Here is a 23,115-nt window from a genome sequence, read left to right on the forward strand (position 1 = left end):
ATGAGCTCTTCATTCAGTTGGTTTTTGTTGTTGTTGTTGTTGTTTTGGTTTTTGTGGTTTTTCGAGACAGGGTTTCTCTGTATAGCCCTGGCTGTCCTGGAACTCACTTTGTAGACCAGGCTGGCCTCGAACTCAGAAATCTGCTTGCCTCTGCCTCCTGAGTGCTGGGATTAAAGGCGTGCGCCACCACGTCTGGCTGTCATTCAGTTTTTCAGAATGTCTGAATTGAGGACCAGAGCTTTTACTGATTCCTGAACTAGGAGAAGTTGTCCCTTAACTGCTGCAAGTCCACAAAAATGGGCACAGACAGGGATGTTGGCAGACAGTCTAGAAACGGTTGACATTTTTTACATGCCCAGAAGGGATCTGACCCTGATGACCCGTGGAGAGGCAGTTAAGAGGCTGTATGTTGCCCAGGATTTAGATCTACATAAGCATACAAATGCACAATTAGACCCAGGATTTAGATCTACATAAGCATACAAATGCACAATTAGGAGAATGTGCCTAGGCAGTGCCATTCAGTAAGGAGGTATAGTTTACTTTACATTAACAATTCGTCCATCAGAACCCCAGGCTAGCTGAGAGGTTATACACTCCAGCCTGGCTCATTGTCTGCTTTGTAGAAGTCACTATACATAGTGAGCAAACCACTCACTCATGTAGAGACACTGCAGTGGTGGCAGAGAGCTGCTGTAGAAGAGCTGGGCTGTAGTGCTGTGAGCCTGTGGACTTTTACCAGCTTTGCTGAGAAACCATCCACCCCAGGTGGTTTGCTGTGCCCTGTACTACCCCTTTGCTGTTGGCTGCCGCAGATTTGCACTGCAGCGACTGAAGTGGCAGTGTCGTCTTGTTTGGTGGAGTAGAGCACAGCCTCACATCTTTCTTGTTAAAAAGCATTTGCAATGAAACAGTTCATGCCAACTATAAACTGTTTATATGGTGTTTTAAAAAAAAAGTAAAAATTAGATTTTATCAAACTCTTAAGAAGCAGAATAGCCTTACCTGCCTAGAAACACCTTCTACCCTTCCCCGCTTCACACACACCATGCAGTTTAAGTGTTCTGGATTTGTTTTAGTAATTATTCCTGTGTTTTTATTTGTAGCTCTATCATACATGTGTATGTGCTTAATAAAATGTTTACATTTCCCTGGTTTTGAACTTGTATGTAAAAGGAGTCATGGTGTGTGACATTACCTGGAATTCTTTTACATCCACACCCATGTTTATGCATATGACCATCTTCCACGTCTTCCAATCTGTATAATACTACAATTATACAAGCTCTTCTGTCTACCAGAATTTGGATTTTTTTTTTTGTTGTTGTTTTTCAGATTGTTGCTACTGAAGATATTCTGCCCAGTGTAATGTAGATTCTGTTCCTTGTTGTGTCAGTGTTGGGGACAGTGACAGCACAGGACATACTCAGTAAATGTTTGAGAAATGTATAGCTTCTTGTATGTGCAAGAGTTCTGTCAGTTGTCTTTTAAGTGTTACACTGTGGTTCAATAACCACACGTTTAGGAGGGTCTTTGAGGACAGCCGTTAGTCACAGCACTGAAACAGTGTCCTTTTACTGCTTTCCCAAGTTTCAGCATAGTCCCGAGGCGTAGCCTCACAGCTAACATCTACTCAAGCATAGACATGATGTTTCGTGTCTGTCAGTCTCCGCTTTAGTCTCTTGTGTGGGAAGCACTAACAAATGCACCCTTCATGTGCTGTAGCTCTTCCAGTGCCTCAGTACTTTCTTAGAGTGTTAGAGTTCAGAGACCATAGATTTGAATATCACAGCTTGCAGGAGTCTTCTGTACTGCTGATCTGGGCTCTGAGGGCTGTCACTGGCAGTGTCTCTGCTATTCCTGGAGCTACACCTTAGTGATACTCATTCTTGGGCGTCTAGTACTTGCCTGTTAGGTGCGTATTATACAGTACTTCATGTTGGGTTTAATTTACATTTCGCTTATTACTGATGGAATAATTCTCCATATTTGGGTCCTCTTCTGTGCAATACTGATTAGTATCTTTTGCCCGTGTTTGATAAGTTGTTTTTCATTGATACTTATGGTTTCTATGTATGTTCTGGATGTCAGTCCTTTGCATATGGTTACATACATTTCCTACCAAATGTGTGTGTTGTCTTCTGTAGTTGTGTTGAATGCGCTAATCAACATCTCTTCCATATGGCTTCCCGGTCAGAAGCATGGTGTTTATGTCTCGTTGGTCAGGCAATCTTTAATGTCTTCCAATAAACAAGTTTTCCCCACAAAAGCCTCTATGTCTTACATTAGATTTCAAGAATTGTGTGTGTGTATGTGTGTGCGCACGCGCGCGTGCGCAATCCTGAGTGCGTGTATTTTGTTGAGACAGGGTTTCTCTGTGTAGCCCTCCCTGGCTGTCCTGGAACTTGCCTGATAGACCAGGCTGGCCTCAAACACAGAGATCCACCTGCCTCCTGAGTGCATACCTGACTAGAGTTTCATACTTTTATACTTCCTATTCTAGTCATTGGAGACTGTGAAAAGTCTTAGATCTAGCAGGCATCCCAAGTTCTTTCCAGCGCTAACCTGTCTAGCTGCCTTTGAGCTTTTGTTTTGTTTGGTTGGGTTTCTGAGGTAAGGTCTCACTCACTATGTAGGTTTGATGGTCCTGAAACTCACTATGAAGATCACACTGGCCTCAAACTCACAGAAATCCTCCTGCCTCTCATGCGTTGGCACTTATTTTCTTCTGCCCATTATGGCTGTTTTGTTGTGGTCCTTATCTTACTACAGCATTGGGTAGGTCCTGCAGTACAACACTGGGGAGCACAGATGCGCATGGGCCACCTCAAAGAAGATGCACCATTATTTATATTAAATAATTTGTGTTGTGTGCTCCCGGGGTAGCCAGAGTGAACTCTAAGTCATCCGCTAGTGTCCTCTGCCTTTGGACAGGAACTCTCCCGGAACAGGAAGCTCTGTCTCGGCCCTCAGTGCTGGGTTAAGATGATATATTTAGCAGTCCACTGTTGGAAAGTCTTTATACCTCACCTGTACTGGTTGAGAAATTCCCCTTCTGCCATAGATGCTGGTATTTATAATGAATAGTTGTTGAGTTTGACTGCTGCTTTCTGCATCTGTACAGGACTGTCCTGAAATATTAAACTAACCTTTGATTTTTTTTTTTTTTTGTTACTTAGTGTAACAAAAGAAGGTAAACTAGGCTGCTTCCCAAATAACGTTTAAAGATGTAATTTGCTGTTGATACAAGCGGCCTTGTTTGGCTTTTTGAGACCTCTCTCTCTCTCTCTCTCTGTCTCTCATAACCCAACTTAGAGATGACCTTGATTTGAATTCCTGACCTTTCTACCTTTACCTTTCAAGTGCAGGGATTACAGACCTGTAACATGACACCTAGCATCGTAGGGTGTTTTAGTCTGTATACGAGTGTGGGGAACACTGACCTGGATGTAAGGCAGCACAGCAGTGTCGGGGATTCCACTTACAGTATGTGAACAAATGTAAAACCAGGGCTCAGGGCACCTCTCACTGACAGGGGTCCTGTCTCACCTCCCTAGCGCTGGGATTGAAGCCATGTGCTGCTGTCCCCAATTTGTAGTGCTCCTGCATGAGTAGCAAGCACTTAACCACTGAACCAGCCCCAAGGAAACATTTCCCAAGCTGTTTTCACCAGAGTAAGGACTGGGCCTGGCACTCCTTTAAATGGCTCAGATGTCCCCTTGATGCTAGCCTTTGTTGATCGCTTATTTTCAGTGTTTTGTTTCTTAAACTGGGGAAGAGGGGAAGTGAGTGTGAGTGCAGATGCTGGTGGAGGATCTGCAGTCATGGGTGCTTGGGAGCCACACCCCAATTCTGCAAGAGCAGTAAGCACTCCTAACCATTGAGCCCTCAGCCCCTTGCTTTGTTTTTTGGTTTTTCAAAATATGGTTTTTCTGTGTAGCCCTGGCTGTCCTGGAACTCACTCTGTAGACCAGGCTGGCCTCGAACTCAGAAATCCTCCTGCCTCTGCCTCTCAAGTGCTGGGATTAAAGGCGTGTGCAACCACTCCCGGCTACCCCTTGCATTTCTGTGTTGAGCAACCATCTTACTTTCTTGCCAAGCTGTCCTCCAAGTCCTGGGCCAGGCAGCCTTCCTGCATTAGCATCACAGTGCTGGGCCATCAGCCACAGGCCCCCACGCTGTTATGCTGCTATTCATAGGTGCGTGTGAGCTTCTTGATGTGAGCTCCTGCGTATGCCTTGCCTAGAAGCTTGTTTATTACGTTTATGTGGCTGTGAGAGGAGTCAGAAGACGAAGCTCCAGAAGCCTGCCCTCTTCCCTCATCCTGTGGGTCCCCAGCCTTGGTGGCATATACCTGCTGAGTCATCCTCCTGGCCCCAGGAAACCTGTAACAACTCAGCAGTCAGGGTTGAGAACCACCTTTCATCGGCTGCACTGTTGGATTAAGTGCAGAAAGCAGGGGCAAAACACAAACCAGACCTGCCACTGCCAGTGAGGAATACCTGACTTACACCTAAAGGGACAAAGGAGTCAAGGAGTGTGCTCAGAATCGATGTGCACACATCCATCCTGTGTGCAGTGCTGAGGATGCTGGCTGAACAAGAGAGCCAAAGAACATTACAGCATCCGTCACCTGCAGCTGTGACTCTGAATGTGGGATGACCTAGAGGTGGGGGTTGCCCTTGAACTGTGTTGCTCTTGCTTCCACCCCGCAAAGTATCAGGACGATAGTTATTGGTACCACACCATCCAGAAACCCTCGGGAACAACTAGGGGTCTCAGCAACTCTGTTTAGCCTAATTTCACTGAGTGACTCAAGGCATGCTTCATCTACTCAGCTTCTTCTAAGAGAGAACTGTGTACATACATACATACATACTTAACACCTAGAAAATGCTAGTTATGTGTGTGCCACAGCATAGGTCAAGTCGGAAGACCCCTGTGCAGTTTTTCTGTTCTTTCTCTATGGAGGTTGTGAGGACTGGACTGGGGTCGGCCTTGGCAGCAAGCATCCTTACCCACTGAACCATCTTGCCAGCTTTCTGGTTCTTCTATCGCATGGCTCTCCTATGGAAACCTGAGGTAGACCCCTAAGTAATCCAGTTAGAACAGCTCACCAAGGCAATGGGCATGTTTTCAAGAAGGGGAAACTGAGAAGCAAATATGGCGCCCACACCAGTGGACTCAATACCAAAGTCAGGGGCCTTTAGGTCCTGAGAGCTACTCCTGACTTAAATGGCTAAAACCCCACTCTGAAATTATTTTAGACTAACAAGCTTATTAAAGATGGGAATCAAGACAGAACCCAGGACAGACATGAAGCCAACCCTGTATCGGGCACATGCAGAATGCCTGTTCTCTTCCTGTGTGAAGAACGTGGACATATCACCCAGAGGCCACTTGCTTTTGCCCTAAAAAGTATTTTGGCCATGAGGTTCAAAATCCCGTTTTGATGTATGCTTTAAATGTAAAAATGGTCAGCAATCTCTTTATCTTGATTTTTAACTCAGTCTTTAGGTAGCTGTAGAGAACGGTCTGGTGCCTGTATTAGCGAGGTAGGGATGACACCTGGGTAGGACACATTCCAAAGTGAACCCACACGCAAGGCGCAAAAACCTTCCTGCTGTGTATCTGGCAACCCAGCAGGTCTACTTCTAAGAATTTATTGCAAGAAAAGTTACGATGTACACAAGATTCAGTGAAGGGCTGTTTATAACTAAGAAGAGATGAAAAAGGTCAGAATTTGCAACAGGCAATTAAATAATCATGATTCAGTCATACAACAGAATAAAAACCCAGTAAAACCGATGCAGAGACCATGCATGACCTGGGGAGATGTGCACAATATAGTAAGTGAAAAACCAGTTACAAAACAGTGTGTACAACACGAGCCCACTTTTATAAAAATATACATATTTAGCAAAGTAAAAGGACAAATGAATTTATCAAAATATTAACATTGTTATTTCAACCCAGTAGGACGACTGTCGGATTCTGCTTCACCATCATCTCCCGTTCTTCCCTACGTGCAATTCCTACAGAGAGGTTATTACTGAAAAGGGACTTAGAGGAAGAGGGTGTTATTTCATCTCCAGACAGCCAGCCACAGGTTCCACAAAACTCCTGGCCAAGTAGCCATTACTGTTCAGGCGGGACCTAGAAAACTGCTATCTCTTGTCCACTGGAGTACCCAAATTTTCCTTCTGGACAGACTATACAATAAGCCATTTTTGATAGAGCTAGAACTACCACAGCACATACACAAAAATTCAAAGTAATTACTACTAAAAAAAAAAAAAAAAAAAAGTAGATGAGAAAATAGAAATCTTCACTTTAAAAAAGGAACCCAAGTACACACCACTAAACTGTACCAAGCTGTATCACCTATTGTTAGTTTACTGCAGAGAGTGTGACAGCAAACCAGAAGGCTCCCGTGTCACATCACTGCTCCCCTGCTTGTCCACTCTCTCGTGCAGCATCTGCACAGAACCATGCCCACTGCTCAGTTCCCTCGGCCTCACAGGAACCTGACCTTTCCGTGAAGGTAAAATGACTATCAATGGACTGAAAAGTCCCTCTTCGTGAAGGGGACTGTAACACTTGAAGAGAGGGACCATTTCCACATCAAAGGGAAATGAATTCTAACAGGCGTGATAGTAACTGAAGCTGCCTGAACACCACAGACAGTGACGGGCACCAAGTTGAATAGGCCAGACAAGACTTGCTTCTGCATCCAACTTAATTATTCAATTACAATTTTTTAAAAAAAAACAAAGTTGCTTATGCTATGACTGTTTTAACAAAACAACAAAAAAAAGTTTTCAATAAATAAATGCTAAAACACCTAGCTAAGTTACCATGCAAGATAGTATAGAGCCAAGACAAACTCAAATTTATAATAAAGGCGACTTTCATTCAAAATGAACTCTACCCTTATATTTTATTAAAAGGGTAAACATTATGAAGTAACCCAGCTGCTTACTTGAATTACAAAATAACATGATTCAATATGAAAATAAGAAACTGTCTACAAATCTCTGACAGTAATAAATTGCAATATACAATGCATACAGGCGTCATACAGAGCAACAAACTCTCGTACAAAACAAAAATATTTTAATACCTTTAAAATCCAATTTTTTTTCTTTTAAAATCATTCATGAAAAAGATTCTCAAGTCAGAATTAACACCTCAATTAGTCAAGCATCAGGAAGCTACATTACAGCTACTTATGGTACAAGGAGGCAGCTTCACCCTCACTTCCTCCCATGCCTCTGCTTCAGACTCCATCAGACTCTCTCCACACAAGCCCGGTTCCGTCCATCCGTCCGTCCTTCCGATCATGAAAACTGAATTTGCTGGACACCAGAAATCTGAGATTGGAAAATATAAATTAAGATTTTTTTTTTTTTATGTCAGATGACACCAAACAGGCCACAGCAGAGAACTGCCCCCACCCAGCCGGCCAGGCCACCCTGGTCAGAGCTACCCTAGTTCTCCTTACACAGATGTGGCAGACACTTGTGAAATGTCTTAATCAGTAAGGAATTTTGGAAGTAATGCACATTTTGAGAAAATCTCAATAATGAACTGAGAGTATGGGTGATTAAAATAGTCAGTAAATCTACTCTGACTTTGAAGTGCAGAGGCGGCAACCACCATACCTGTTGATAAGACGTTGTGTAAACCATAACGTTTTGCTGTTGACCATCTGCAGTTATTAAGCCAGCTGGTAACTGGTTAGCTAAAGGAAGGAGAGGGAAAAAAGTTAGGGGGAAATAACCCTACTTGACCTTATCCTTAGTTTAATGCCACTAATGTCCCATTACACTTCCCCCATATAAGCAGAATATTCTCCCATATAGAACCATAAACGTCACGTTTCCAAGTCCTGAGGAATACAAGCCATTCTCTGTCCTACTGAGCCTGCCTGGTCTCTGTCTCAGACCTCTACGGTGCACTTAGCAACAGGGTTTGAGTCACTGCAGACCTGGCCTCACCACAGGGCATGGTTGGAGCACCACAGGACTGAGCAGCATGGGTCTTGTAGGCCAAGTTTCTTGTGTTAACATATATGCCTAAAATGTTATGTTACAAGCTCCGGTTCTCAGGATCCTGTCTCAGGAGTCTTCACCCCAAACTAGAAGCTATGGAAATGACTCATGCCTATTAGTGACAGGTCAGCGTCTTCCCAGTTAAAACCTCCATGTATCACTCACTGACCTCAAACACAAGGGCATGGACTTTTAGTGGTCCTTTAAAACAGACAAATGGCTCCGCACCACCCGCCTGGCACCGCTGCCCAGCAGCACCAAGTGCCTACTTACTGAATGCCTCTTCCGTGAGCTCTTCGCTTAGTCCATCTGTGGCGGAGACTGCTCCCCCGATACCCTTCTCTCCTTTCATGGCCTAGGGAATAAAGAAGCAAAACAAGCATTCATATCAAACTATTTCTAAATGAGAATGCTCATGTAATGTCCAAAATTGAAAGCTTCTCTTAGAAACCTTTATAATATTTTATAAATACTTTCTGGAATGACACCCCCACCCCCAACCCCACCCCCACCCAGCACACAGTTACCAGCCACGTGGGATATAGAGGGAAGCTCCAAGCTTAGAGTTTAAAATTCCCAAATAAAAGTCCTGCCTGCTCTCTGGTCTGTGGTACTGTGGAAAGTATTTGGGAGAGGATTGTAGATTTATAAAAAACACCCATTACAGGGATTCTAACACTAAAGATGCATTCACAGCAAGCATGAGGACTGAGTTTAGATTCCTAACAATCCATTTAAAAGGTGGTGTACACACTTGTAGCCAGTGCAAAGGAGACAGACAAAAGGAAAAGGGTCTCTGGGCTCTCTAGCCAGCCAGCCTAGCCAATTGGTGCGCTTCTGGCTCCATGAGAGACCCTGTCTCAAAAAATAAGGTGCAAGTGGGCAGACAGACAAGAGTCATGTGTAATTTGTATACAAGTTCATGCTCGCACACACACACAGGTAGGGTCACATCACCTCCTCCTGGTGTGAGAAGTCTCATACTGAAGCAGTCTCCTAAGTTTAACAGCAGCACGGACAAATGCTTACACAGACTTTCCAACAAGCCATACACAATGTGCACCACGTGTCCTTAACATAGGAGACACCAAAGTGGAAACTATTTAAAACTGCCCATGGGCAAGGAGTTCAGGCCCCAAACTCAGAATCCCTTTAATCACCACCCAGCTGCTCCAGTCTGTAATAATCTAAGGAAGCAATAAAAGGCTTGGTATTTAAATGCTCTCATGTAACACATTAAATACTACCGGAAATGTTACCTGCCGCAAAGCATTGTAAGTGACATATTGTAAACAGTACGTGTCACCTACCTCTCTGAACTTCTGAAGGTACAGTTTCAGAGGCTCCACGTAGCTGTCAAAGCCTAGAGTGGACATGGCAAACAGAATATCCTCCCCATTGATTGTCTTCCGCTTCTCCTGATGACACCTTTCGCTTGCTTCAGACGTTATGAAGCTTATAAATTCACTCACACATTCCTGAACACATTCTTTGGCATCTTTTGCGATCTGAAGAAAAGAAGCCTTAAGTAAATTTGTAGGAAATGTAAGTATTTCTTAACAGCTGCAGAAACAAAGAGCCACACAGAGCACATCCATTATACTGTCAGGGTCTCAGCTATCCCAGGCGAGGTGCTCTCTATGTAGCCAAGGATGACCTGAACTTTTGATCTTCCTGCCTCCACCTCTCAAGTGCTGGGTCTTTATTTTAAAGCCCAGGGCTTTGTGTATGTTAGGCAAGCACTTTACCAACTGAGCCATATTCCTAGAGCTGATGATGGCTAAACTCTAGCCCTTAAATATTAATATATGTTGGACACAGCCAACTCAGAGTCAGAATCAACAGAACAAGCATGTACTTAAAAGGGAGGGAACTAGCCGGGCGTGGTGGCGCACGCCTTTAATCCCAGCACTTGGGAGGCAGAGGCAGGCGGATTTCTGAGTTCGAGGCCATACTGGTCTACAAAGTGAGTTCCAGAACAGCCAGGACTATACAGAGAAACCCTGTCTCAAAAAACCAAAAAAAAAAAAAAAAAAAAAAAAAAAAGGGGGGGTGGGGAACTTCAACTCTTCACAGCAAACAGAGCAGGATGGTTAAGAGCCACCACACTGAGCAGTTGGTCTACCATCCCATCCAGATGAAAGCCAGATATGCAGGAAGGTCAACCCCAGTGTGGTGCCGGCACTGAGCACATACTGGGTTCAGGCTCAGGGAAGTGCTACTTTAACCAAGCACTTCTATAATAAGGACGTAAATAAACAAACAAAAATGGACAGGAGTTGGCTCAGTGGTTAAGAGGACAAGGTTCAATTCCAAGCACCCACATGGTAGCCCGGAACCATCAGTAACTCCAGTTCCAGGGAATCCAATTGACTCTTCCAGCCTCCTCAGGCACAGGCATGCATTTTGGTACACAGACATACATGCAGACAAAACACTCATATATATATATATATATATATATATATATATATATATATATATATATATGTTTTAAAATGTTTAAAAAAAAACTAACAAAAAAAAAACCTAAACAGTAAATTCACAGAAGATTTAGAAAAGAGTAAATCTTGTTTGTTTTTTTAACTATTGAGGCTAGAACATGTCCCGTATGGGCTGTGAGCGTTGCCTAAAACAGCACACAGTCACCACATCATTATGGATAAATCTTCCCGTCAAGTTGTGTGGTCTGCTAGGCATGGCAGTAAGTGCCTTTAATCATTGGGAGGCAGAAGCAGGCAAAGGCCAGCCTGGGCTACATAGCACATTCCAGGCCAGCCAGAGCTACACTAAATAAGACCCTGTCTCAAACATACACAATCTGATAACGTTCTGGGATCTAATAATGAAAACCGAATAGATCAATCAAACAATTCTAGAGTCACTGACACTCAAATGCCTTCCTGAAAAATTAGTCACTGGGCCCTGGCAAGATGGTTCAGTGGGTGAAGGTGCTAGGCTACCAAACTTGACCACCAAGTTTGATCCCCAGGGCCCAAATGATAGAAGGTGAGAACTGAATCCTGTATGTTGTCCCGTAGCCTTTCCACATGTTCTGTGGAAGGTGCACATATCCATTTTACATGTGGAGAGAGTACATGAGAGATACACTATGCACTGATGGAAAGCAATGGAAAGCAAGCCAAGTGTATAATTCTGTATTTCCTAGAAGCCACGTTAAGTTATTATTTTTTTCTAGCCCATATATATCAAGTTGTTAGAGCTGAAACATGGAATCAATTTAACAGGAGGTACTTCCCTGCCCTTCTCACTTCAGGCCTCTAATGCTGGGGGGGGGGGGGAGGGGGGGTGTTGTTACGGCATGTCTCTTTAGACCAGCCACATTTCAGCTGCTTGGTTGCCTCAGATAGCCGGGGTTTGGGTAAAGACAGGGCAGGCATGAACAAATCTGGAATAATTCCTCAGCCCTGAAACCTAAGGAGGAAAGTTCTTAGATCAGAACTAGGTGTGAGTAACAACATGTCGAAAGTATATTTACTGTAAGCTTCACTTTCTAAACATTTATAAGGTGATGGGGAAGGTATATAGTCCATGAAGAAGCAGCAGTTGAGAAAATAAAGCAACACAGAAGCATAGATCTACCTCCAACCAAGTGCTGAGGTTTCTCTGTTTTATGACCCAAGGTCTCACTATGTAGCCAAGGCTGGTGTGGAACCTATGTAGCCCTTGAACTCCTGGCATTCCTTCTGCCTCAGCACCCCAAATGCTGTAATTAAAACCAAGTGTCACCACACCTGGCCGAGGAATGTTTTGCAAAAGGCATTTTAAGACAAAGCTACTGTGTGGTGGTGGAAGTGCATGTCATATCTATTTGTATAAAAATGTAGAAAGCTGATTCCAAAGCCACTATGATGGCTGACATTCTAGACTATAAGGCATGTGGGGGATGGGATGAGAAGACTCTATAAGACGGGACACTGGGCAGTAGCCAAGCAGTCAGAAACAAATATTTGCTGTGCTGAGAGGCCGGGACTGAAATCAATAGCTAGCTACTGATTGAACTATGCATACATGTGTCTTACAGTTTCCATTCCCCTTCCCTCCCCCTGCAAAAGAAAAGCCAGACAAAGTCTCCTCTACATTACCTTTCCTGTTTGAGGTATGGCATTTTTCATTATCCTAGCCACATTTGCAATTGGAAGATAAATATCTTGTTCTCTGAAACTTTCTTTTGAACCATTTGTATCTTCATGATCATTCATGCTGTCCTCAGTATCTAAAGAAAGTTTTTTAAGAATTAGGTTTAGGGGCTGGAGAGATGGCTCAGCGGTTAAGAGCACTTACTGCTCTTGCAGAGGACCCGGGTTCGGTTTCCAGCACCCACATCAGGCAGCTCACAACCGCCTGTAATTCCAGTTCCAAGGGATCTGACGCCCTCTGCCTCCACAGGCAACTGCACACACACGGGGCACATAGCTCACCCAGGAACACACACATAAGTAAAAATAATAGTTTATAAAGCTTTTCATAATTTTAATTCACCCTTGAAAAGACTCCCTGCAATGGTCTAAAGCAGGAGCCATGTGGCTCATTACCCAATGCTCCTTAGACAGCATAACTGTTCTTTGCACGTTTCCTCAGGGCTACAACTGACCCACTAATCTCATACCCAGTGCCTAGCAGTCTGTGTTCACTGTCATGGAAAATCCCACCACCCATTCTTCAGAAAGCTCTGCTCTGATCCCTGCAGCACCTTCCAAAGTGCCCCCCGCTTCATGCAACACACCTTGGCTAGTGCTCTTTGCTGGTTCTCTGAATGGTTTGATAGTTCTTTTCACTTCTCGTTTCTTTCCCTACAAATCAGCTTTGTGTGACTGGGACGTGGCTCTACAGAGCAGATGGCGATGCAGCTTACTGTGGAGTGTTTGGCTGCCATGCATGAGGTCTTGGGCTCAGTTCCCATTAGAGGCAGAGGCAGGGCTCATTCAGTGCCTAACTTAGCTATAAAACTCAGTCAGTAACCTACGTTCCTTACATATCAATAGATAAGGTTTGTGTGTATCCAAAGCAAGTGTATATAAGCATGTATATGTAAAGTTTCTAACGTATAAAACTCCTAGCATTTATATAAACTTGTTCATATAAAGTTTATATTAAATTTTATAGACTTGATTACTGACCCAATTGGATAATGATAATATAGAATCTACTAACACAAATCCCTTCACAGCTCCTAAAAATAAATATTAATGTTTAAACTTACAAATGGCACAAAAGCAAATTATTTCTAGCATATTAATCTAAGAATTCCTCTTATTTACTTTTTTCAGGGAGTCTGATCAGTTTGAATTTTTTAAAGCACACTTCTATAACAGAGCTCTTTCTAGAACTCCGCCGCAGTCTTCTGAAGACTCTATCGAATAAGATGGTAGGCTCTCAGAAGACCTGGATTGACCAAGGCCTTGCCTTCAGTCTAGAGCACTGTATTCTATCCCGAACTGGTACATCTGTCTCTCCTTTCTCTCATCTCTCTTCCTCCCTCTTCCCCACTCTTCTTTCTTTTAAGACAGGGTTTTCTCTATGAAGCCCTGCCTGGTCTGAAACTAGCTCTGTAGACCAGGCTACTAGCATCACTCTCAGAAATCTGCCTGCCTCTGCCTCCTGAGTTCTGAGATTAAAACTGTGCACCAACACATCTGGCCTTTACTTCTTATTTTGATAAAGGGTCTCACAAACTTGGTTAAGCCAGTCCTGAACTTGTAACCCTTCCACCTTAGCCTGCCAAACTGCAGGGGATTATAGGCCTGCTCCACTAGAGCAGGCTCATTTAGATTCCAGTGAACCGAGGCACGTGATCGGTCACTCTGCTGTGAAGACACTGACCTAGGTGTGGCTCTAGCTGTGGCCTTACCATCATGGGGCTGGATCACATAATGACTTCCTCCGATGTAGTCTGCAGAAATCCCTAGCTGGGAAGCATCTGTGGTAGAGCTGTCGCCATCCATCTAGAGAGACAAAGTCTTTTTAGTGCACTTCAGAAAGCAAGACCCTGCACTTACTGGCCCAGATGCACCAATTATAGTTATCAGTTTACCTTACTCAAAACATTCTTGACTTGGGAAATGTTTCAATAATTTGCTAACTATTCAACATTCCTGTCCATATTCCATGTATAATAAGTATAAATTCAAGAGGAACAAAAGAAAAGGAATCCACAGCAGATACCTTTTCCCTTTCAACTACGTAACCCTCAAATACCATACAGTCAACCTTAACCTGAAGACACTTTTTCCTTATAATGCAAGTCACAGTAAGTGGAACAGACCCAGGAAGTGGGCCAGCACATCCCCTCAGCTGTTCTGGGAAGCCTAGAGGCCTAAAGAAAGAGTCACATTTGCTCCTGCTGTGCACGTCCCCCCTACCCCTTTGCTGCCTCTGTCCCCCATCCCCGCCCCCGTGGGGTCTGACTGAGGGGGCAGCCTCTTGCCCATGCCAAGCTTCCCACCGGTGTTTGAATGAGCCCAGTGCCTGAGTCTAATACAAGTACTTTCTCTTGCCCCGGCTCCTCCCACATTCTGATTCTTTAAAGAAAAGGAGGTATCTAAGAGGCCTGAATACAGACAGTACAAGTACAACCACACATAAGAGCGAGCCCTACAGTGACTATTTCTGCCTGTGGAGGTCTGAGGTCAACTTCAGTGTCGCTCCTCAGGGGCCAGACACCTTGTTTTATGAGACAGTCTCTCATTGACCTGGAACTAGCCAATTAGGCTTGGCCCATCTCCAACCCCACCCCAGGCTGCGCAAACCATCAGGGCTGGCCTTTTCATATGGGTTCTGGAGACTGAATCAACTACGTTATCTCTGCAGCCCTGACTGGTTTTCTGTTTTTGTTTTCAGTCTCTTTAGGGCTACGAGAAACAAGAGCAATCTGGGTGAGGGAAGTAACCACTGGCCCTGAACAGACCCTATTTCATGTCACCACAAGCCGACCCAAAGGCTTTCTGCTGTGCAAACAGTAGACCAGGAGGGACTGGCCTGTGTGCATGGAGAACTCAAGGCTGCATTACCTCCATGACAGTTAAGCAGGTGGACTGTAACTGGCAAACTGAACTCAGGCCTAGGAGCTGCACGGACTGCAGCCTTCACTCCTAATAGAGTACAGTTTCCACCCCAAGGGTTTGCTCCAATACTACACACCAGGCTAGTTTCCACATCTCCAACACGGCATATCTTCCATGCATCTGGTAGCTCTGACATGCCCCCCCGCCCCCCCCCCCAACAGAACACCAATGCACAGGAACGCCAACCATCACTCCAACAGAAATGCTACTTCTCTGACCACCAATGCCCTCCATGGATACAGCAGGCCGTGGAGAGATGCTCTAGGAGAGGAACTACACTTTCATTGCTTTACAGGAACACAACCAAAAACTTTGTCTCAGAACCCAAAATTAGAAACAAGTCTTGACTGGCGAGGTCTGACAGCAGAAATTCTTGGCTTAGTGGATGTCCACAGGATACTAGTCTTAAAGTTCCCAAGCAGGAGTCTGTTCAAGGAGCTAGGTGGATCCAGATGAACTGATTCATAAACACAACCAAAGATACTAAAGCAGAAAGCTGACTGCTGCCACCGTGCTGTCTGCTGGTTGGTGGTTATCGTGTGGATTGCCCACACTAGCCTTCTAAGCATGCAGATAATACTATTTCACAGCTGTCAGAATTAGTGGCAGAGCTGTGAAGACGGCACTTGGCACGCAGTTACTGCAGGCACTGGCTTGCCTCTTCCTTCTAAAGCCGTGTCTTCTGCTTAACTCAACTCCACACCTTCTGTTCCTTGACTCTTTCTGCCATTAAATCCCACTCAGACTTTAATTCCAATATTCCCTTCCCTGCTGGAATTCTTGATTTATTGTGTTCTGAAATCCCCAAACATTTAGCGTTCACTTGTCTGAAGCCAACAGCAACAGGGACACTCCTTCAGGTGACAGCCTCTCTCAGTGTGTGATGACTGTCTCTCATGTGCTAGTGACTGCTCCATGGGAGGAACCGAGGGAAAACCTGTTATAGGTCTGAGGGTTTGTTTCCTATGACATTTTATGAAAGAGAGTGCAGATGAAAGTCAGCCAATAAGTATTTCACAAACTAGTCACTGTTTATTGGCCCATGTTTTGTATGGTCATCTAACAGTAACACAGATAAGGGCTCTGTCCTCATCGTGCAGAGAAAACACTATTACACAATCTAGGGACAAGTGAGGAGTGCAGAGCGGTCTATGTGGACTTGAGCAAGGTGGATGAGCGGAACTTTAGCTCATAGGGCTGGTGTGTGGATCAGGAGACATCTTTAAATACTGAGCACGCTATAATGGGAACACTCCAGGTTTAGCATTATGTATCTATCTATATCTACCTAAAATATACACACATATTTATATAATATTAGTTGTTAAATGTTTATATAAACAATGACAATCAGCCAACTAATTGCTAATGCTGCCAAGTACTAAGAAAAACATAGAGGTTTTGCTAGTACCTTATTCCAAAGGGGCTTCACTAGACTACTCTGAGGAGGCCCAGAAAAGGTCCATTAGGAGATGGTATTTAGCCAGCAGTGGTGGCACACGCCTTTAATCCCAGCACTCAGGAGACAGACACAGGCAGATCTCTGATTTTGAGGCCAGCCTGGTCTACAACACAAATTCCAGGATAGCCAGGACTATAGAAAAATCCTGTCTTGAAAAGATAAACAAAGAAGATGCCATTTAAACTGAGGTAAAAAGGGGTTGGCGAGGAGCAAGATGTTTCAGACAGAAGAAATAGGAAACACTGTTGGTTGATAAGCTAAGCAATTATCTTATGGACAAGAGCCACCAAGGGGATTCTTAGTGAAAAGAGCACAGAAAACCGAAGGAGGGAGAGAGCCAGAAGGCAGAAGGGGGTGTGGCCCTGTTGCAGCAGCAGGAAGTGGGGTAAGATGATCCCCAGCCCCAGTTACACCAGTTACCACGAGTTACCACTGTGTGCATCCAAGGAGGCACTTAGTAGGCCTATGGAATTGAGGTTCCCAGGTCACCTCATTACATTAGGTTCGGTGACTATGCTATCTAGCTGAGCTGATGATGCGTACTGTTCTTTAACTATGATGCGATGATGCATCTTACTCTGATTTTAAAAGCAGCAATATTAGCCCATACTGATCCCCTGTGAATACAGTAGATGGACAGGTAGAGCAACACTGTCTTCTTTACTATGCCGATTTTCTGAGCACTTCTAAATTCCTCAGGAGAGGCTCATGGCCCTATGCAGCAGCCTAAGAAACAGCTATGGGCCTGCGAGACAGCTCAGCAGGTAAACTTGTTTGCCTGCCCCCTAACAACCAAAGTTCGATCCCATGAACCCACAATGAAAAGAGAGCCCAGTTCCACAGTCATCCTCTGACTCTACCTCGTACCTATCACCTCCAGCACAAAAGCATCAACTGTCATTACTGTCTTTTCAAATCTCCTTTCCAGGCACAAAGACCTTTGCTCTTATATATAGCCTACCCTCCTACCTGCTCTTTATCTTCTGGGAGTAAGAAAGCAGTATCAGGAATCCTGATCTCTGAATTCAGCCCCGCCCACTTCCTTAGTCCCGTTTACACGTGCCGGCTCATTACACACACACACACACACACACACACACACACACACAGCACAAGCTGTGCTCTTGGGGTTGTGAAAGCCCCCCTTCCTCCCGATCCTGTCTGCCTCTCTTCTCGCTGCAATGCATGGTTCTCACACAGCTTCCCATTCCCATTTAAACTCCCTCGTGCATGCCTTCTAACCTCCGAATGCCAATGAAGCCGCTCTGAGGGCCGCCAGCGGCCCTGCTAACCTGACGGGACCATGGCAGTACTGACACCACCTGTCTCACTTCCCTTCTCCCCAGACCTCCAGAGCTTACTTACTCTTACTCTATCCCCTAACTGTCAGTTTCAATCCAAGGGTTTCTCTTTATTCCTCCCCTTGTGGTGAACTCATTAAATGTTACCTCTGCTTTCAGAAACAGTCAATTTACAATCACTGATTCCCTGCCATGCAAGCATCCATTAATGAACTCTAAGACACTGAGTGTAAGACATCTCCCCTGTCCCTGAATAACAGAGACCACGTCTGCTCATCTGATCTAACTACGCCAACACTGTTTTCTGGTCTCCACCTGGATCTGCCCCTCCTGTTCTGTCCCACCAGACCACCACCTAGCCCTGTCAAGACTAACTCACCAAAAAGCTTCCACCAGATCTCCTGCATCAAATGCAAACCTCCTCTTCACAGCTTTACAAGAAGGTTCCCTTCGTAACCTCACAAAGTCCTTAGCACTAGAATACACCTGGAGGACCACCAAGTAAACCCAGGCCTCTCTCCTGTTTGAAGAGTGAAGCAATGGTGACTCATAGGAACTGTACCCTGCCTGAGGTCACAGATACCATAGCAGAGCCAGAGCCAGAAAACAAAGACGGGCCAGGTGGGAGGTCAGCACAGCATTTTCCTGTGAAATCCCCACCTGGAAAAAGTGCTGATCCCCACCTGCAAGCCTGTGACTCACTGGGGTGTCCAGGCTTTTGCTTTGGATGACACCCTGGACCTAGCCATATCCCGCCGTGTTTAGACCCTGTTCAGGCCAGGAGGATCCCTCCTGACATTCCTAGGTCAACCACCACACCCCTCTTCTTAGCAGCGTGTGCAGGGAGACTCAGCCTGTTCCACTTGGCACATACCACATTCACTTTCAGTAATGCCCTGCCAGCTGAGCAGACAGCCCACAGGCAGGCGGGCAAGTTCTTTACCAGACGGTCTCTCTGGCACTGACTGGGCCCACAGGAATCAGAGAGCATGTGCCAGTTGCTGACAAGAGGCGAAGGGACTTAGCACAGGTAGTCTGCCTAAACTTAAGAATCACTACACTGCCTTCTCCAATACATCGGCTATCCTTTAATTTCATACAAAATTAACCAAAATGATGAAATAAAACATACTTACTGTCATGAAATACTGAATTATGTATCAGTGGTATTCTCAAATACCTGTCAAAAAGGTGGTGGCTCCTTGTACAATTTTAACCTAAAAGACAAACATACAAGCATCTATTAATAGTAAAAGTGTATAGACTATAGGCTTTCTTAAAATTAAAGAGGACACAAGTCATCTTACCTGCTATACTTAATCAATGGGTTAGGGTGAAAAGTTAATTCTACAGGCAAGGGGGAAATGGCTTTCGAACATAACCCTGAATTTGCTTTAATAATCAACAGTTATCACAATACTCCAAATAAGGGATCAGATTATATATTATGCAAGAGACTGAAAACTCAACACATCTAAATTTCACAAAATATTAACACCAAGGATAGAAATACCCCACTCATAAACTTGAATTCTTGAGGATGGATTTGTTTTTTTAAGTGTTTCAGAGATGTACACATTTTTAAACTGAAAAAGGAAACAAGCATGTCAGACTATAATGCATTGAAATTATCTTACATCCTGCTGGAAAAGACACACACAACCTTGCAAGAGGGCTCACCAAAACAAACAAGTCCACGGGCCTTTATCGTTTTGAAGAGCGAGCCATCAGTGTGAAGTGAAATTGCATCAAGCCAGCACTTCGGTCTCACTGTAAGCAATGACAGTACTGGGACCTTATTTGCTGATTTCCCCCCTTTTTTTTCCCAAAGGAAACAAATAAATGGGAAAGGTGCAGATCAAACATCCTTTCCGTGCTCATGACTCGCATCGAAGCATGAAGTGTAGAAGGGAAAAAACAGGGCTGCTGAATTTTAAAAATCAGCACTTAAAAGGGCTCAGGCAGCAAAGACTACCTGGCATTGCTATACTCTTACAAGTAACCTATATTGCCTTCCCATATATGTCCCTTTTCTAGATCCAGAACTGTTCCTGTAGCTTTAAAAAGTGTGTTTGAACACTCAAACACTGAAGGTTGGGTATGTTTATGCATCTTGCTTAGAGTGGGAACGGGGCGAGAGCCTTACCAACCCAAATAGTTGGTAAGTATATATTTAGACTCAATCCATTAAGAATATCTCTCTTCATATGGAAAGCATTTTCTTCAGGGCAGGTTATAATCTGTGTAATAGCTTAAGGGAAAGCATACATCTGCTTGGTGTTTGAAGAAATGCAAATCTGTATCCAAGAAAAGCAGATTCCCTTCCTCCAACCTCCTTTCTTTGGCATAGACAACCACAGCTTTGCACCGATAGAATCCTTAAATTAAGCTACAAAGAGCAGTGCAGAGGAGGAATAATTTGCCTTTAAAGGAATTCTGGTTAAACTCTCAGTATCTCATCCATAAAGCTCCTATTTATTAATGCCACTACTACTGACCCATCACTTTCTGTTACCGATTAGTTTCCTTACTGAGAGCTGAAGCCACCCGGGTGATTTGTGGCACCATCTACAAAAACTAGGGTCTGTGAAGATTAGCGGGATGCCATTTTTTTTTAAAGGTCGTCTACTACCTAACCTTGTCTAAATCAAACAGCCCCCTTCTAGACTTTAGGCATGAAAGGATCGGCGGGTGCTCGGTAAATTCTTTGTTCTCGCAGACCCTCCCGCCCCCCCCCCCCCCCAGCACGGGTGACTGAAACCTCCGTGCAACCTCCAAGGCTCCCTTCCCACCTTCGGGGCAAGTCCGGGGCGAGCCAGCCGCCAGATGGCTGCATGCTGTAGGCGCGGAGCGGGCCGGGGACCCGCCAGGCCGCTCGTTCCTCGCGGGGACCCGCCGCCTCGGCTCGCAGGTGCCCGAGCAGCCCCGCGGAGCGCATCCCCCCGCCGCCCGTGCCCAACGCCCGCCGCCGGCGGGATGCGGGAGACAAAGCGGCCGCTCCGGGGCGCAGCGTTCCCCGCCCGCCGGCTCCCCGGACAAAATGGAGCCGGCCCGGGGCTGCCGCCGCGAGAGCCCCGCAGCCGCCCGGCCCAGCCCGACCCGGGCTCGCGGCCCCGCGCACAAAGCGCCCGCCGCCCCGCGCCCGGCCCGGCCCGGCCCGAAGCACAGCGGCCTCGCCCGGAGGCCCGGCCCGCCCGAAGGCTGCGGACTGCGAGTGCCCCCGACCGCCGCGGCGTTGGCGGCGGGGACGGCGCCGGGAGGAGACGGACATTTCATTCGAGCTAAAGTGGAGTCGGTTTAGGAGCGATCATTGGCCGAAGCGAGACACAAACCTCCAATGCAGCCCTGGTTGGCTCCCGTCTCCAATCGGCTGTTTGGTTGGACAGAAAATGGCTGCGAAGGAACCAGTCCCAGCGCGGAGCTCCACTTCCAGGACTCGGCCTCCCCTCCCTCCGCCGCGGGCCGCTTCCCTCTACGTGACACCCTCCCTCCGCGACGCCCGCGCCCGAGGCCACGCCCTCGGCCCGCCCCCGGCCCCGCCCCGGAGCCCCTAAGCAAGGCGCGCGGTCCGCAAAAGCGCGCGGGCGGGCTCTGGATGCTCGCTCTTCAGGGCTTCCGAGAGACCGGCGCTCTCATCCAGGGCTTGCTCCGGCCTCTTTCTCCTTCCAGCTCCTCCTTCCCCACCAGCCAGCGTCTCGCCCGCCTGAATTCATCCCCGGAGAGGATCTACACCTGAGCTACTTTCCAGAATGCTTTAGGCACCTAATGTTTTCTAGGTATCTCTCCAAGCCACCTCAGGCACACAGCGTTCCCTCTCAAGTCAGTGAACAAAGATGTTAGTTTTTCATTTTAGCACACCATCCCCTTCCTCCAAGTTTAACAGGTAGGCTGTCCCAGCCGACCTCCATCCTGTACTTTGGTGCTGCGTTCTCATGTTAGGTCTGCCGTACCAAGTTGGCTTACTACCTAAAGTGCTCATTTCCCAACCAGATAACACTGGGCTGCAAAAACTCATGGCCTCTGTGCATTTAAGGCCTTCCCTGTCGGCCTCACTGAAATCTGGATCGAATGTCCCTTGGCTACCATTCTCCCTTGTGGTGGTGATCCAAAATGTCCTGCATGGCCAGCCACTGCAAAGTACTGCAGGATACCTGCACCCGGATAGATGGAAAATTGTTGTCCTAGGACTTACAAGGATAAGTAAGCAAGACTGAGAATTCTAGGTCAGCCTGAGATACATTAAGACCCTGTCTTTTGAAATAATAGTATGGCTGGGTCAGGCAGGTGCACGCCTTTAATTCCAAGACTAGGGAGGTAGATGTCAAGGCCATCCTGGTCTACAGAGTGAGTTCCAGTATACCCAGGGCTACACAGAGAAACCCTGACTGAAGAAACAGAAACTATAGTAGTAATAATTATAGAAGGCCCTGGTGTTGTGGCTTATGCCTTTTAAACCCAGGACTGGGGAGACACAAACAGGAAGATTGGAAATTCCAGGCCATCTTGGGCTCCCTAGTGTGTGTGTTCACATCCAGCCTGGGCTACATAATCGGACTGTATCTCAAAAAAGGGGGGGGGGGGGTTTGGGTGTATATTACATATAAATGTGTGTGCATAAAGTATACAGAAAGATTGAAATATGTTATTTATTGAGATCCAGCTGTGTCTAGAATATATAAGTATTTCTCAGGTAAATAAGGAAGCAAGAACAAATGAGTCTTTCTCGGTTATTTCAAGAGGAGTTAGGGGCACCACTACCTGAATCTACCAAATTCTAGGACACCCTCCTCTTCCTCTTCCTTCTTCTCTTGTTTTGGTTTTGTTTGTTTGTTTGTTCCAAGACAGGGTTTCTCTGTGTAGCCCTGGCTGTCCTGGATTTCACTCTGTAGACCAGGCTAGCCTCAAACTCACAGTTCTGCCTACCTCTGCCTCCCCAATGCTGGGACTAAAGGTGTGAACCACCACCACCTGTGGGCCCAGGACCCCTTCTTACTAGCCAGATTTACCACTCTGTTATTTCCTTTTTTAAAAAAAAATTAAAGATTTATTTATTTTATGTATATGAGTACACTGTCACTGTCTCCAGACACACCAGAAGAGGGCATCAGATCCCATTACAGATGGTCATGAGCCACCATGTGGTTGCTGGGAATTGAACTCAGGACCTCTGGAAGAGCAGTCAGTGCTCTTAACCGCTGAGCCATCTCTCCAGT

The 23,115-nt window shown here is 45.7% G+C and overlaps 2 protein-coding genes across 6 annotated transcripts in view; one reads left to right on the forward strand and one right to left on the reverse strand.

Annotated features, from left to right (window-relative positions):
• Positions 1-23,115, forward strand: part of Hcfc2 (host cell factor C2) — a 93,863-nt gene that overhangs the window by 42,614 nt on the left and 28,134 nt on the right. The window contains exon 15 of one of the 2 annotated variants that reach the window (XM_085843058.1): positions 19,940-19,974. The exons of the other annotated variant lie outside the window; for it this stretch is intronic. Within the exon in view, the coding sequence (XP_085699184.1) occupies positions 19,940-19,959 (20 nt within the window). The 3' untranslated portion in view covers positions 19,960-19,974. Of the gene's footprint in view, positions 1-19,939; positions 19,975-23,115 lie in introns of those variants that run through there. 2 annotated transcript variants of the gene reach the window in all.
• Positions 5,648-21,367, reverse strand: Nfyb (nuclear transcription factor Y subunit beta). 4 transcript variants are annotated; one of them, XM_029482752.2, is made up of 8 exons: positions 21,235-21,367; positions 19,083-19,119; positions 13,927-14,020; positions 12,161-12,291; positions 9,365-9,562; positions 8,328-8,409; positions 7,665-7,744; positions 5,648-7,373 (listed from the first exon to the last, which is right to left on the reverse strand). In XM_029482752.2, the coding sequence occupies exons 3-8, from the start codon at positions 14,018-14,020 to the stop codon at positions 7,341-7,343; spliced, it is 618 nt and encodes a 205-aa protein (XP_029338612.1). In that variant the 5' UTR covers positions 19,083-19,119; positions 21,235-21,367; the 3' UTR covers positions 5,648-7,340. The 4 variants fall into 4 exon arrangements, with proteins under 4 accessions (XP_029338612.1, XP_021029723.1, XP_021029724.1 ...); XM_021174064.2 differs by having other exon boundaries at positions 19,039-19,119; XM_021174065.3 differs by lacking the exon at positions 21,235-21,367 and adding an exon at positions 20,695-20,894 and having other exon boundaries at positions 19,039-19,119.

The sequence above is a fragment of the Mus caroli genome, unplaced genomic scaffold (genome assembly GCF_978045245.1).
Source record: "Mus caroli unplaced genomic scaffold, Mus_caroli_1 scaffold_9, whole genome shotgun sequence".
NCBI classification, from domain to species: domain Eukaryota; kingdom Metazoa; phylum Chordata; class Mammalia; order Rodentia; family Muridae; genus Mus; species Mus caroli.

Bases quoted from the DNA above. Each gene is read 5' to 3' on its own strand.
- Nfyb (XM_021174064.2), bottom strand. The intron at 12,292-13,926 runs GTAAGGCCACAG...AACTTTCTTTAG, and splicing joins TGTGATCCAGCCCCATGATG to ATACTGAGGACAGCATGAAT. The intron at 7,374-7,664 runs GTATGGTGGTTG...TTCCAATCTCAG, and splicing joins ACACAACGTCTTATCAACAG to ATTTCTGGTGTCCAGCAAAT.